Below are 15,912 nucleotides of genomic sequence, written 5' to 3'. Positions count from 1 at the left end.
CCCCCGTGTGGAACTTTGAGAATATAGGACACTGCATGGGCTCATCACTGACTGGCAACAGCTCTCTGGAATTTCAGGCAAGGGTGTCTCCAAGCCCTACCTGAAAACATCAGGAATTGAGCATGCAAAACGTGTTCTCTACCACCAATCTGCATCCCTTCCCACAAAGACTAGAATACTTTGCTGCTCTCGCAACTGAAGGACTCTGCCTTATTATGGTGCCCACTCAGTTCCATTGGCTCAGTGTTCACATCCCTCTTTTCTATAAATGCCCACATACTGATGTACACACATGTTGACTCAGAGGCGATGCAAAAGCTTTTTTCCTTGTGGCTTTCCTTAGCTTTCCTAATTAAAAACATCTATCTTTCCCATCATCTCATGTGATTCAAAAGTCGAGTTAATGAGAATAATTGTTCTCCATATTTCCCTATCATGCCACTTTGAAGTTTTAAAGTTACTTTCATTCTCTGCTGCTTAGTGAAAATGAGTATTTACTGTAGCAAGCTGGGCAAAATCATGCCAAAGACATGTCATTTCCATCATTTTTATGTCTTGTCTGTACACTGCCAAAAACAAAAGATCCACAGATTAGCAATACATTTTAATTTCTACTCTCTCTCTCTCTCTCTCTCTCTCTGGCTCTCCAATCTGGCAGCCCGGCCAAGTCTCCATAAGGCTTCTTAGGCATGAGACACTTCGCTTGGATTTCCCCGGCTACTGTCAGGGAATTAACATCTTAAAAGTCAACTTTGTCTGCATTGTTAAAAATAATTATTCAGCCACGTCCCTCATGGAATGATGCACATTATGTACTTGGGCTTCTGGTGATGAACGGGTGGGGAAGATCTTGAAATGTCAAGTATCAACAAGTTTGTGAAGAGATTACTGGTACCAAATTGGAGCTTACTCAGGAGATGGCAAGAGGGGCACTTGTTTCTGCTGGGTAGTTCTTTATCACAACCCCTCCTGTGGCTGTTTTTCAAGTGCTCTTGAAAATTCATTCACCACTTCAGTGTTAATTTCTCCTAATATACATTTCTATCTTATATCCCAGCTTGGTAGGCTCATTTTACATCAACATGATGCTGAGCCTTTAGTGTCACCAGCCCAGTCTCATGGAATGCCTCCATTCAGCAGGTGCCTTCTATTTTAACCTTCGAATGTTTGCAGAAAATGTTTCTGTGCCACTAAACTTGTGCAGACAGCATCTTCTGTGATTGTTAGTTGATGATCTGAGATTTTAAATTTCTGCATGGTTTTTATTTTGTGTTTTAAATCACTTTGATTTTCAATGGCATTATGGTATACAAGTATCCCGCCCCCGTGAAACAAGATTTTGGTTCCCTAATGTAATGCATTTTGATACAGGCAGCAACCATATTGCGTGAGGGTTCTGTTCCTGCACCCTCCCCACTCCCTGCATCGGCAGAGTGTGCCTAAGCGCAACCTGCCCCATTTGGCCCTCGGTTCTGTCAGTGGTTGTACATCAATTGATCATTTATGTGTTTTGGTTTGCATTTTGTTTTGGAAGTGCAAATTGGACAGTTTATAGCAGATCAGACTGTTTCACCCTCTATTCCAGTGTTGTCTACTCTGACTGGCAGCATCTCCTCAGCAGCTCAGACAAAGGTCTTTCCCATCACCTACTAACTCAGGTATGGGGAATGTTTGGCCCTCAAGGTTCTGCTGAACTTCAACTCCCACCAGCCCCAGCAAGCATGACCAAAGGCTAGGGATGATGGGGTTGTAGTTTAGCAACTCTTGGAGGACCAAAGGTTCCTCACACCTAACTGTGGTGGTGTTATTGTACAGGTGGCACTAGACTCAGTTGTGCCTGGGTAGGGTTGTTACTGTTTCATTCTTGTTGGAGAGACAGAATAAAGTCAGTTGCATAGCTTCTTGGCTAGTGTGTCCTGTGGGCCTTCCATGACAAGTGTGCTGCATACCACTCAACCATCCCGGACACCCTGGAATTACAGAAACCATTACCGGCTTTTGATTGGTACCCAGAATATCCAATTTTTTGGTCTGGCGTTCTGCCGTGAGTCAGCTGGCTTGTGCCAGAGCTCACACTCGCTCTGGTGTGAGTCAGTTGGTTCCTGCCAAAGCGCCAGACCAAAAGATGGTCATTTTTTGGTATTGCAAGACAAAAAAAGCTTATTTTGCGAGAGCGCAGGATCAAAAACAAGCATCCTAATTTTGGTCCCCAGGATGTTGGAGGGTATGGTGGTGTTGTGCTTAGAGTGTAGGACCTGAGAGACCAGGGCTCAACTCCCCATTTGGCCATGAAGCTCATCACCTCTCAGCCTAACCTACCTCAAAGGGTTGTTGTGTGAATTAAATGAACCATGTACGTCACCTTCAGCTCTTTAGAGGAAGAAGTTGGATATAACTGCAACAAACAAAAGTCTTTCCCAATCCCTTATCTTCATGCAAGGAAAACTTTAACCTTCTTAATTTTGTAGGACTTCTGTTAAACGCACAGAAACCAGGAGAGAGAAAAAAGATCAAAAAATATATTGCAACTTAGGAAGTCCAGGGCTAGTGAAGTTGCCAACTGATAAGAGAAAAACATTCTGGGCTTCTTCAGTGCTTTTAAGGATAGCTTCTTCTACAGAAAAAGAATGCCAACCAGCAAAGCTTTCTGGTTACATGAAGGCAGATCACATGCTTATGATTGTGGATCAAGTTGCTGGTAAAGGGAGAGGAGCAGGGGCTGGTGAATAAGTTGGCATCCCATATAAACATATGATGTATGAGTCTGCCTAATGGATGTCCCTTCTGCCCCACCTATGAGTTGCAGACTGGCAAGCCCACCCTAGAATTAATTGAGCAACACTGGCTCCGAGCATTTAATCCTCTGCTGCAAAGCTAAATAATTGAAACTCTTTCCTCAGGCATCCCTTTCTCTCTGTGTGGGAAAAAAAATCTCATTACTGCACCGCTGGAGTTTTGGGGCTGTTGCAGAACATGACACCTCCAGGCTCTCCTCCTTCCCTCGATGATTCAGAAGAAGCCACCCTCTGCTGCCCTTCCAGAGATCAACTTCTTCCCTCTAGAAATGTCCACATTTGCTGGTTGGCAATTCTCCCCGCCCCACAAGCCACTGACTCAGTCTGACCCCTGTGGAATAACTGCAGTTATTAGAGCTGCTGAAATGGCAGCGCAGCATTCAAGTTCAAAGGGCCTTGATGTGACTCCCTTCTGAGGCAAAGCTTACATTGGCTGACTCGTGTATATGGAGACGAGTCTGTGAAAACTTCCCTTGAGAAAGCAGGAATGAAGAAGAGGGAGGGAAGTTCTAGCTGAGAATGAAGTTGAAGAAACCATTCTCCCTCAAGGCACAAAGTCCAGCCTAGTCAGTGGATTTGAATGCAGACCCTGCTAGTGTCCCTGTTTTCCAGGGACTGTCCCAGATTTACAAAAGGCGTATCGGTTTCTGATTTGATCCCAGAATGTCCCGCTTTTTCCTCAGGGCATCCCTATTTTCATCAGAGAAAATACATTGTATATGCATTTTTGAACATTTTGAGCATAACTTGGCTGGATAACTGCATTGCAAAATTTGAAGAAGTACAAATGTCAAAGGATGACTGTGCTTTGCTTTGCATATTGTTTTGGAAAGTGCAAATTGGTTAGGCTTGTCTTTAAAAGATCAAATTGCTCAACCCCACACCTCTATAATTAGGTCAGAGAGAGGTGACAGATTTTAGGGGATGAGGCATGGTGGTGAAGTGGCAGAGGAGAGAGATGTGTGCTGTATGTCATACTGCCTGCCCTGATCCTCTTAAGGTAGCCTGCTGCCCTCAATCTGGTTGACTCCTATACAGTGGTACCTCAGGTTACATATGCTTCAGGTTACATACGCTTCAGGTTACAGACTCTGCTGACCCAGAAATAGTGCTTCAGGTTAAGAACTTTGCTTCAGGATGAGAACAGAAATTGTGCTCCGGTGGTGCGGCGGCGGCAGGAGGCCCCATTAGCTAAAGTGGTGCTTCAGGTTAAGAACAGTTTCAGGTTAAGAATGGACCTCCAGAACGAATTAAGTACTTAACCCGAGGTACCACTGTACATGGAAAGGGGAGATGGGGCATTTTCTCATTTCCTTCTTGTCCTTTGCCTCAGCCAGCAAAATGTTTTGGGCAAGACATGACTAGATGGACTGGTAGCATGTTGGGGTGATGGAATCAATTACACTGCTTCAAAATGAAGGTGGGGTGAAATCACAGTTTCCTGAAGATTCTCCTTGGTTAAACTCCCTGCATATAGAAGCCAGCAAAGTACACAAAAAAGGGCCAGAGCACCCCTTTCAACTTTGTGTTTGTTTGTTTGCATGGATTTGTCTGCTTTTAATATGGTAGCATCATTTAAAAGTTGAGACCTTCACCAAGGTGATATGGCCCACTCTCTTGCCTCATTCTGCTTTATGTGTAATAGACCCATGATCTTTAAGACGTCAGCCTGTAGGCGGAAGTTCACAACTTGCTAATGTTTCCTAGCATTAGAAACGAAACAGAAAACCCTCCCTGTGAATTGGAAAGTAGCACAGCAAGGAATTGACAGTGCTGGCCCCTTTCTATCTAATGACCCAGTTTATCATATAGGGCAGCATTCAAAAACTATACCTCGCACCTGCAGCAACCCAAGGTGGCCATCTCCTTAGCTCCATGGTTCCTAAAGGTTCCCCCCCCCCCCGGACCACTGGAAAATTACTGAGGACTACTTAACAGCTTTTCTGCTGTTCTCTGCAATCTTCTGTGCTTTGAAATTGTATTTTTATGGCTTCCTTGATTTCTTATATGTTGTATTTTACTGTACTACAATTTGAATTGCACAGAATTCAAACTGTAATGCAATAAAATAGCTCAGTCGGTAGAGCATGAGACTCGGGGTTGCGGGGTTTGAGCCCCACATTGGGCAAAAAGATTCCTGTTTTTTCAGGTGGCTGGACTAGATTACCCCCGTGGTCCCTTCTAACTCTACAGTTCCATGATTCTATAAGAACTCAAGCCATACAAGTACAATTAAAAAGCAATCTGAATATTTAGTTCCATCTTCACAAATCCACAGACTGCTGCGGACCACCTGTATAAAGCTCACGGACCACGGTTTGGGAATTCCTGCCTTTGATTTGGCAAAATATATTTTCTGATGCTGACAGTGTGGATTGCTTTTTGGGACATCTAAGATGGCAGCCACCTGGTGCCAGCTGGAGCTCAGCAGACTGTGCAGCGGCATCAGCAATTCTGGGCTGGGTGGCAGCAGTGGAGGCCTGATTGGGTGGGGGCTCAGGAGGTTGCCATCAGTGGCACAATATTGAGATTGAGGACCCACTCTAGCCTGGGGCTTTGGCACATGGGAGGGGAGCAGCTCCTGAACTGCCACACCTTGCAAAGTCATATTTAGCCATCTCCAGTTGGTAAACCAGTGAACTGGGAGTTAATTAAGAAAGTCTGCTTAACCCAGCGGTTTTTAAACTCTCTGGAGTAGGAAGCCTAGCTGAGCCAAAAGCTGGCGGATAATGGTACAGAGAAGGTTTGCGAAGTCCTTCAGTGTGCAAAAGGGAGCCTCTGATGTTTCCTTCTGCCCACTCCCCTCTAACTGCCTCTTTTAAATCAAGCTCCAAGAAGCTCGGATCAGCTTGGAACGGAAAGTTCCTACAAATAATGGTCACACCCCGGGGGAGTGTTTCCTCTCCCAGAAGCTGTGATAAAAAGGTGGCTCTGTGCTGTGTGGCTGCACTAGAAACATATTTCCGTTAGTCAAGACTGTGAAGCAAAATTCTCACTGTTCGGGTGTTTCTTGTGGTTTCTTCTAAATGCAGCTATGGGGCATGCAGCAGTGTGCAGAAGGAGGGTCGAAATAATTGCTAGGCGTCAGAGAGAACTCTCATTTTGAACTGAGATCCCGAGGCTCAGCAGCACATGGACTGTATTTAAAGCACAAAGAACAGACACACACACCAGGCAATCTGACCTAGGCTCGGGTTCACAAAAATGTCCATTAAAAAAACAAACCAAAAAACCAGGCCTGGGTTCTGTCATGTTCCTAGTTTTCATGGAGGTGGTAAATCTGGGTGAGGGCTGTATGTGAATTGCAGGAAGGAACTTGTGTGATTTAAATATTCCTCCATATAAACAGAGTCCCTGAACATAGAAAACAAGTATGCCTGGATTCTACTACGCAGGTCCCCAGGAAATCTTAGGGAAGTGTGTGTGTTGCTGAGGTGCTCAGATCCTGCTTGTTGTCCCTAACATGGGAATCTGGTTGGCCACTATGAGAAAGGATGCTGGATTAATGGGCTATTGGCCTGACGCAGCAGGCAGGCTCTTCTTGGCTCCTCCTACCCCTCTTCATCCTGCTTGACATAATTACTGGCATTTGGACAGTGTAAATAACAAATCTAGTTAATTTGCACTGGTCTCTGCCTGCCCTCCCCCTGAAGTCCAGGGTGATGTTTGGTCAGTTGGAATTAATGCCTCAAGTGTGGTGAGATAAGAAGTGGTGAAATTATCAGCCTTAATTTGCCTCTGCACCTTGGTCTTTTGAATGGGGTCTGCCACTGCCTAACTTGCTTACTAGTAACACACAGCAAATTGAGCACATTTCTTCTAATCCTGCAAGGGAGATGTGTACATGAAAGCAGCTGTTTTGTGCATGGATCAACTTGCTGGATATGGAACTGTGTTATGTACTCCTCATCTGGAATGCAGTATGCGCCCCCATGTGATCTGTATGGCATGATGTAGATCAGGCATGGGTAACCTTTGTCCCTGCAGATGTTGCTAAACTAAAACTCCTGTCGTCCCTGGCCATTGGCCATGCTTGCCATAGCAGATGGCAGCTGTAGTTCAGTAACATCTGCAAGGACAAAGATTCCCTACACCTGATGTAGATACTCAGTGGCAAAAAGCTTCAGGCTCCTCTGTATGGTACCTCAGATAGATGACAACAGGCTTCAGTAGAATCCCTTTGCAACCCACTACCCCCATCACCCCAACTAGAAAATACTCACTGGAGCCAATACTTCCCATGGTTTTTGCATCTCCAGTGGTTCACCATTCCTATCTACCTTGCAATGTGAAAATGTGCATGCGGTCCACAGTCCCATCCCACTGGTCATGTGCAACAGCACAAACAGCACAAATGTCTCAGGGGTCCTTGGATTGCAGGGCTCCATTTATCACAAGCTCCATCTCCACCTCCTTGAGCCCCCTTCTCATTTTAGCCTTCCAAAGTCAAGGGGAACTACCATGGAAAGTAGAGGGTCTGGGCCCCTGTAACAACCCTCCCTAGTAATTCTAGGATTTTTTAATGGGGGAAATGTGGTGAGCAGAATGAGTCTGAACTTTTAATCATGCTAGGCATTCAGCCATCAAACAGCAGCAGCAATACCACCCAGAAAATTATTTATTTAATGTATTTATATCCCGCCTTTCTCCCAAGTGGTGATTCAACTTTGAAAGATAATACACTGCTAGTCTGATGTACTGCTATGACCAGAGGCATACATAGGCTCTCTTGTGTCTTTGGCAATGAGCTATATCAGTGCTCCCTTTGCCTTGGCAAGGAGATGTATCGGCATGGAGAGGCGTGATTGTTGTGCCTATCCCTGGCCATGATTGCCGCCTTTTTTCAGACAACAATGCAGAAACTTACAGGCATTTGCTCTCCACCAGAAGCCCACTCCTCAGTGCAGTGCAATGGGCATGTGGAATCTGGAATCATACACACGATTGATGAGGAATTGCATCTGGCCTCTGTACATTCAGATATCCCCATTCACTTCAGTGGAAGGAGCATCACTGGGTGAGAGTCAACAGCCAAGAGCCAATTTCTCCATCAGTAACCGTACATTTATTTATTCCACATGGCAAGGCATTAAAATGATTACACGCAACACCTAGCAATATCATCATGTATATCTGATAAAAAACATGGACCTTTTATTTGTCTTCTAGGAAAGGGAAATGCACCGCTGACCACTCTGCTATGGTTGGCTCAGCTCCCAAGAATCTGCAAGACGAGGCTGATGGAATGAGAGGCCATTTTGCTGTTGATGCAGAAAGCACAGGTGGAGAATCTCCATTTTGCATCAAGTGAGAGTAGCTGCCCAGGTGGAAGGGCAAGAGGTGGCAAGGTAAGCTTGTTCAAACATACAAAAACAAAACACCTTTCCATGTTTTCACCAAACTTTGGTTTGGGACTGTTGAATTTTGCAACAGAATCTGCATCCCAGATGGTTAGAAGTGCTACATGTAAAAGAAGTAGGGAAGGCTACATTTCAAAACAGAGCTGCCAGTAAGTAGGGGTGGTATACTGTGCAGACCCTCACCTTTTAAATATTATTAACACATTTTAAAATATTCATAATCAAAATCAGCTCCTTTTAAAAAAGGAAAAGGAAAAAAAGAAAGGACAAACAAACAAACCAGTCTCTGCTGTGTTAAACACAGATTGCGGAGGGTTTTTTTAAAAAAAGAATTCTAGTCAAATTGTTGTTCTGTTTAAAAAGCAACCAACCAATTAAAAACCTTCCACACACAAGCTCTAAGAAATAGGATCCTTCAGCAACATATTTTTTTTTTAAGAATTATATTATTATAACAAATAAAGACCAAAGTAGATTTATTCTTTTTACAGTTAAATATTCCTTGAACCAAACAAAATATTTTACTGTACAAGCAATTGTGCATTTCATTTTTTTTAAAAAAAGAAGCATATTATAGTGCAAAGCATAAAATAAAATAAAATAAAATCCTCCAGGTCAAATATTTTTGACCGCTTTCATAAAACACATGTGTTTTTATTCACACCTGTGCATGACAATCCATCATTAACTTGAAAGGGTTGGGCTGACAGAGGTTGTACTTCCTAATGTGGTTTACAAGTGCCTATCGAGAACACACTTGATAGTCCTGAATGTTTTTGGTTTTCCTCTTTGAGAAAAACCATCAAGGCTCTATTAGAGGCAGCCAGCAGTTACTTAAAAACAAGCTCTCACCAAAAGAATTTGGGGTTGTTCATTTTACACCAGATGCAAATACACATAATGGGCTTGTCAAATGTGTGATGAGCCATGTTAATATGTAGTGACCTATATAGGATGTGGTTTAACATGAGCACAGAGGGATGTTTATAGAACCCAGTAAAGTCCTCTGTTTTTTCCTCCCCCTTCCTGGACATACACTCCCCCACACACCATAGCACATTGGCAATTATTCCAAATGGGGAGCATCAAACTTCCTGTGTCTTCCCTTCCACCATCAGAAGGGCTGTGTGTGTGCATTTGATTTTATTTGGTCTGGGCTGTACGATGATGAAGGTATTGCAGTCTCCCATTTGAGGTCAGTGGGGTAGTAGAGAGGAAATGCAGGGGAGACCTTTTCAGAGCTGGAGTGATGCTGCCGTGTGCTGGAGCATGGGTTAAGTGATGGATCCAACTTGCTTTGTGGAAGTGAATGAAGTGATAACAAGGCTTTCAAGTTTGCTTGTGACAGATTAGCATAGAGGAAATCAGAAAATGAAGAACATAACCAAGCAGAGGTTGGAGACTTCTTGCCTTTTCTTTGATAAGGTTTCTACTTCATGCTAGCGGTTTAAATTATAATACCTCTTTGCAAGATTGTTTGCATTTCTAATAAAAAACTAAAGGTGCATTTCAGCTGGTGTAAGATCTTTTGTTTAAGTTCAATGTGTTTTGCACTTGAATCTAAGCAATCAAAATAAGCACCACTGGATTCAATGGAGCTTACTCACAGGAAATTCTGCCGAGAACTACAGTCATGCTGTTCCTAATAAACTGGGTGTTTGGATGCTCCCTAGGCGGGTGCCTTTGGGAGCTGACATGATGGGCTCTGGTGCTTCAAAATGTTCCGCTGCACTATTGTTTCATGTGATGCCTCACATGTGCAGAGGAAGGAGGAGTCCTTTATGCCCTGTCATGATCCCACTATGGTGATGGATCATGCCTTTGCTTTACAACCTCTGTTAAAATCAGCAGTAAGATACTTGTTCACATTTCTAATACCTGCCTACCTAAAAGCACCTCTTGTCAGAACCCAGGCTGCATACCTAGGAGTTTAAAGTGGGACAGTATAGGCTCTAAACACAGATGTCTACATGGGCTTCTGACGATAGGAATATAGGAAGCTGCCTTATCCTGAGGCAGATCACTGGGCTCCATCAAGCTCCGAATTCTATGTCTGGCAGGGTTTCAGACAGGGAGTCTTTGACAGCCCTGCCTGGAGATGCCTGCAGGGACTTCCTGCTTGCCTAGCAGATGCTCTGCTACTGAGCCACAGGCCTTCATCATGATCTGGCACGCACTGTGGTGGTAAACTGGTGTCTGGGTCATACCACATCAGGCTGCTGGTCGGGGCTTCAATGACTGAAGGCTCCTGTTTACCAAAATATTCCATCTGTATAGAACACAAGGAGGATGTTCACAGGAAAGAAGAGGAGTGTTGCTGCTAGCCTTGGCCTGGACAGTGACAAGCTCATTAGCACAGGAACATAGGAAGCTGCCTTATACAGGCAAGTGCCTCTCAAGTGCCTCTCAGTTCTTTCAATCTTCAGTTCAGTTCACCGCATTTCCACATTAGTTTGCTTTCACCAGCGTATGGGTGCTCATTTCTCCAAATACATGCATATTTGCAATTCAAATCTCATGATGCACACTTCCCCCAAATATACACATTTCTGTACACATTTTTTGATTGGAAAACCGAATCACAAAAATCAGAGAAGCATGGATTTTGAAGGATAGCTGTGTTTCAGTCCACGTGGCGTTTTGGGAAGTGTGAATTAGGGAGGGTTTGCATTAAAATGTGAACTGAACTGGATTTCTCCCCTTTCCCCAATACCGTTTGGTTCATTTAGCTCATTGCTATCTACAGTGACTCTACAGGGTTTCTAACATTTGTCTTTCCAACTCCTTTTCAGTTAAAGGCTGAGATTGAACACAGGATTTTCTGCATGCAAAGCATATACTCTGCTGCTGAGCTGCACTCCTTTCCTTCTGGGGGGGGTCACACAGTCTGAAGGGGCTCTGTGCATGCTCTGCTGCATGCCCAGTAGGGCTGTTCTGTGCAGCTGGCAAGCCTTGTCCATTCAGGGTTCCTGATTGTGTGGAACAGACCTATAGCTATTGGGTCTTTTCAGACTAAAGGAGTGTCTTTTGAAAGGCTTCTAGAGGAGTGTGGCCAATCAGTGTCAGGGGAGGGCAGATTCATTCCTCATTTATTCACTGGGTTGTGAGGGGCTTTTCTTGTGAACAGTCCTTAGATGCTAGGTTCTAGTCAACCTTCCCTCTGATTAGTGATGGAAGGTTCTGTCAATTTTGGTACTCTCATTTTCTCATTTTTCCAATTTTACATTCAGTTCTTCCTATTTATGAAGCAATTTCTGGTTGTTTTTTTTAATCCTCATGAAAATTCATCAGCATTGTAGTTTTGACTAATGCACATTTTCCAAGCAATTTCCCCTAATGCATTTTTGTATGTTATTTTCACTAATAAATTAACTTACACACACACACACTTTCCCATAATATATGCATTTTTGTAATATTGTTTGGTTGCAGAGCTGCATCACAAAATTCAGATAAGTGCAAATATTTATGGATGACTGCATTTTGGTTCTCTTATTGCTTCAGAAAGTGCAAATTTGATATATTCAACTTTAAATATGAACTGAATCAAATTTCTCCTCCATACCTATCCCCGATATGCTGGTTTTCTGCTCCCAGAAATGCTTTATTTTAGTGAGAGACCATCTAAATGTAAGTCCCCAGCAGCAGTCTAAAGTGGTACACCTCAGACACAGGTTTAATATTTTAATGAGAACCAGAGCTTTGGCCTTGGCAGAGTACAGCATGCACAGGGCAACTGGGTGATGAATGCATAGGCTCATAAAGGAAGCTGGAATTATACCATTTGTCTGTCTGGTGAAGACGAAAGGCTAGATTCAGCCCCAAAACTAGAGAAAGGCTAATTTAGGGATGGGCTAAATTTGGTTCCTCTCATTTTCCCCAATCTTAAACTCAGTTCTCCACATTTCTACATAAGTTTGTAAATTCTTTTTAAGTCCTTATGAAAATTCATCAACATTTTACTCTGACTTTCTTCTAATATTGTCTATATACACAATTTTGTAATTCAATTTCCCCTAATATAATGCATTTTTGCAAGTTATTTCCACTAATATTAGCATTTTGATGGACTCTTTATGCATTTTGCACACATCACCTGCTTGGAGAACGGCTTTATAAAATTTGGAGACATTCAAATTTTGAGGTATGACAGTGTTTGGGTTCTTGTATTTTTTCAGAAAGTGCAAATTATGTAAGTTCACCTTTAAATGTGAAATTGAATTTTCTCCCCACCCCTACCTACAACCAGGGGCATTGGTAGGGGGCCCAGGGGGTTTGAGCCCCAGGTCTTTTGCACTTGGTCCCAGATCTCCACCTCCTTTCCTTCTCTTTCCCCCCCCCCCTTAAAAATGAAACAAAAACAAAGCCTTGTTTGATGTTGCTTCTTGGGCAGTTAGCTGAGTATGCTGCTGGTAATAGCCTATGCATTTACCATCATAATTTGCTCAGAAATTTGTATCTCTGTACATAATGTATCAAATGCAAATTTGTGCCAGGAACCTGTTCCTTGAGTACCTAGCAAAATCCCTGCCCACAACCCACTCAGGAACAGATCACCAGCATGATTCCAGCTGCTTTTACTGCTTCTGGATCACACCTGTTGCGATACAGTATGTGCTGCCATTCATGACTCCTCACCCCACCAACTGAATCTGGTGTATTCAGAGTGGTGGTTAAATGACCATATAGGTTCACGGCTGGCGTATGATATTTTGGTAGTATAAAGCAGGAAATTCAAAATACCCTTTCCCAGTTCTAAATTAACTGCAGTCAAATCTGAGATGCTCCTCCCCCTGGCGTACGAGCCCTGCTAAAAGATTAAGCAACTGCATCCACCTCAATGGAACTTGTGTAGGAGAACTTTCCAGCATATCCTGACATTCCAGATTCGCCACCTGATGCGACTGCCTTATGCTGCCTCCTGATAAGGCCTCCACTGAATGGTAGAAAGAGTGCAGTGCAGGGCATGGTGACATTCTGGTCCTGTCCTCATATTAACTTGGCTTTACATATCTTTCTCAACAGTATCTGAAGAGCTAAACACATTCATTCATTCATTCACTCTTAAAATTTCATGACCTTTGAGATGATTGACTAGGGCTTTTCACACTCAGCCACAACACTACAAAGGAACAGAGCATTTCCAATCTGTACATTCCGTACACAATCGAGATTTGTCAAGAGGAACTTTAAGAAGAGGGAGGGAGGGTTTTGTTTTGAAATGTATACAAAGTTCAGCCCATCTCCAGTCTCCATTTGCTGAATTAACTTAACAACCTATATTTTCTACAAGAGCAAATTGGGAAAAGTTGTTGACGGCTTCTTTTCATTATCGCCTCCTTTCTAATGACCAACTAACATAGCACATGTTGGGCATTTTAATTCTGTAAGAGTGAAAGGCATCTGGTTTCCTAGTCCTCTTTCAGTACGGTCTCCAGACAGCTTCATCCATCCTCCCGGGAGTTGTCATGGCTGTAGGTGAGTTACTGTGGCTGCCATCCGCCTCAACGCCGTCATTCTGATTGGCAAGGCTAGGATTAATTAAGTTATTTCCAGCTGATGCACTTGGGCAAGAGGGAAGCATCCTCGTTGGTGAGCGCTCTCCCCCCGCTACCATGGAGAACTGGTATGACCCGGATGATGTGCCATAGTACAAGTGGTAAGGGGAAGGGTTGGTCTGGAAAGGTCCACTCTGGTTTTGGGTGGAGCTGGGGTATGGTGGAGGAAGGTAGGTATGGTGGAACCGAGTGGTGGCGGGCATGCTGGTCATGCTGATGCCACCAATTCCAGTGGCGGAAGGTGAGGCTGTGTAAGGGAAGGCTGCCGACATTGCACCGGGGTAATGCATCCTGGTCTCGGTGAAGCCCGGTAATGCAGAAAAGGACCGGTCAAACTGGCGTGGGTCAGAGAACGGACTCAATTCAGATGTACCTGGTTTGGGAGAAAGAGAAAAAGGAGAGGAGAGAGAGGGTGTTACTGTGGGTTGGAGTTTTCAGCCTTCTCCTGGAACATGTGGCACAGCTCATTTTGTGAGTATAGGTCTGGGGTTCCTGTACTGTGGTCCATCACGTACCAGTAGTCCACGACCTGCGTTCAGGTGGTCTCTGCCATGTCTGTGGATTTGTGGTTGAAGACAAGTGACGGCATATCCATTACATTAAACATTCACCTTAGTTTTTTATTGTATTTTTATCGCTTCTTGGGTTTCTCATATCGCATTTTCTTGTACTGCAATTTGAATTCTGTAGAATTCAAACTGTAATGCAATGAAGTGCAATATATAAAAAGTAAAAGAAGCATTAAAAATACAATTAAACACCACACAGAATCTTGTACAGAGTGTTATAATTGCCACAACAGGCAGTTCTTAAAAATTCACAATATAATTAAAATCAGCAGTTAGGCTAAAATTACATGTGGAAACATACGGATGGTATTCAACTACCATGTCCTGTCAGTGCACAGATTTCCATTTACACAATGGGACTTCCCCCCCTTCCTCTCCCACAACCCTCCCCAAATCTGCTCCCAGGGGGTTGGGAAAGTCCCTGAAACAGATTGAGGGGGCGTGCGGGGAGACGAGGGGGGGGGAACGTTCTGTTGCACAAGCAGAGATCCTTGCACAGATGGAATGTTCACATAGCAATACATTGAATACTACCCATTAAGTGGTCAGCCAAGACTCTCAGAAATTTCCAAAAGCTATGTCCGCTTTTACATGTTTCATGCCTAAAAAAAAGTTTTTAGCAGGCTCTGAAAAGAGCACCCTAAAGGCACTGGCCGGATGTCGCTGCAGAGAGCTCACAAACCCTCCTTCCCACTGTAAGATTCTATGAAATCAAGTTCGGATCACATTGGGGATAGGCAATGGCTGAGCCTCTCTGTATATTTATAGAAACATACCCCATCTCCTCCTCCTCCTCTCAATTTGTGAAGGTATCATTTTAGTGCAGTGCGGTCCAGTCCAGGCCCCTCAACTCAGATGTGTGGGCGTGTGTATTAGTGATACGCTTGCTTCTATTCTAGCTTTTGGCCAGCACAATTGTAAACACAGAAATAAAATTGTTTAGCTGTTCTCTAGGGCTGTGTAGTAAATAGACAGCACAGCCCTCTGACAGCGAGTCCCCAAGCTAGTCAGTCCATCTGCTTTGGCACACACATGCACACACAAACAGAGCAATGCGGAGGGAAATCTGGAGTCTATGCCAGGGTCTTCTGAGGCCTTCGTGTGGGTGGTCTGTTTGTGCTGATAGGCCCAAGGGACAGAGCTGATAAACACACAGTTGAAAGCTTGCTTACTGTAGGTCATGCTATTACTGGTTGGTTTTTGTTTTGTTTTTTTGCCTATGAAGGCCTAAAAAAAGAGTGAAGAAATGTAATTATTATTTTTTCTGTGCAGCAATATTTAACTGTGGAAAGAGGGAAATGGCTGATCCAAGATGGATGCTTTCTCAGTCCCCACAATTCCAGAAACTGCCCTACCAGTTTAATTGAGGTGACCATCATTCATGTGGATTCCTGTTCTGCATTAGCCATTTTAGGGCATTCACCCTATTTGTGTGAAGCAGAAAAATGCAGCAATGTTTGTTGGCCCTCCTGCTTCTGCCATATCCTTGCCACCTGCCCTGCCGCCTTCCATGTGTCAGGCGGGGAGGCCTGAAGAGGAAACCTGCTTCTATGCATGAAGGCTCCCTGCGTGGTTTAGAATTCGGATTCCACAGGGTGTGGGCTACTTCCTCATGCACAGGTGTACCAAC

The 15,912-nt window shown here is 43.8% G+C and overlaps 1 protein-coding gene across 3 annotated transcripts in view; it reads right to left on the bottom strand.

The window, feature by feature from the left end:
• Positions 1-10,819: 10,819 nt before the first annotated feature.
• RUNX3 (RUNX family transcription factor 3) overlaps positions 10,820-15,912 on the bottom strand; it is a 151,594-nt gene continuing 146,501 nt past the window's right edge. For all 3 annotated transcript variants that reach the window (XM_081016816.1, XM_081016815.1, XM_081016814.1), the window contains one exon: positions 10,820-14,086. In XM_081016816.1, the coding sequence (XP_080872942.1) occupies positions 13,578-14,086 (509 nt within the window). In that variant the 3' untranslated portion in view covers positions 10,820-13,577. The remainder of the gene's footprint in view (positions 14,087-15,912) is intronic.

The sequence above is a fragment of the Podarcis pityusensis genome (assembly GCF_964106645.2).
Source record: "Podarcis pityusensis genome assembly, chromosome: 8".
NCBI classification, from domain to species: Eukaryota; Metazoa; Chordata; class Lepidosauria; order Squamata; family Lacertidae; genus Podarcis; species Podarcis pityusensis.
Note: the sequence above shows the minus strand (reverse complement) of the source record. Positions and strands in the feature narration are given on the sequence as shown.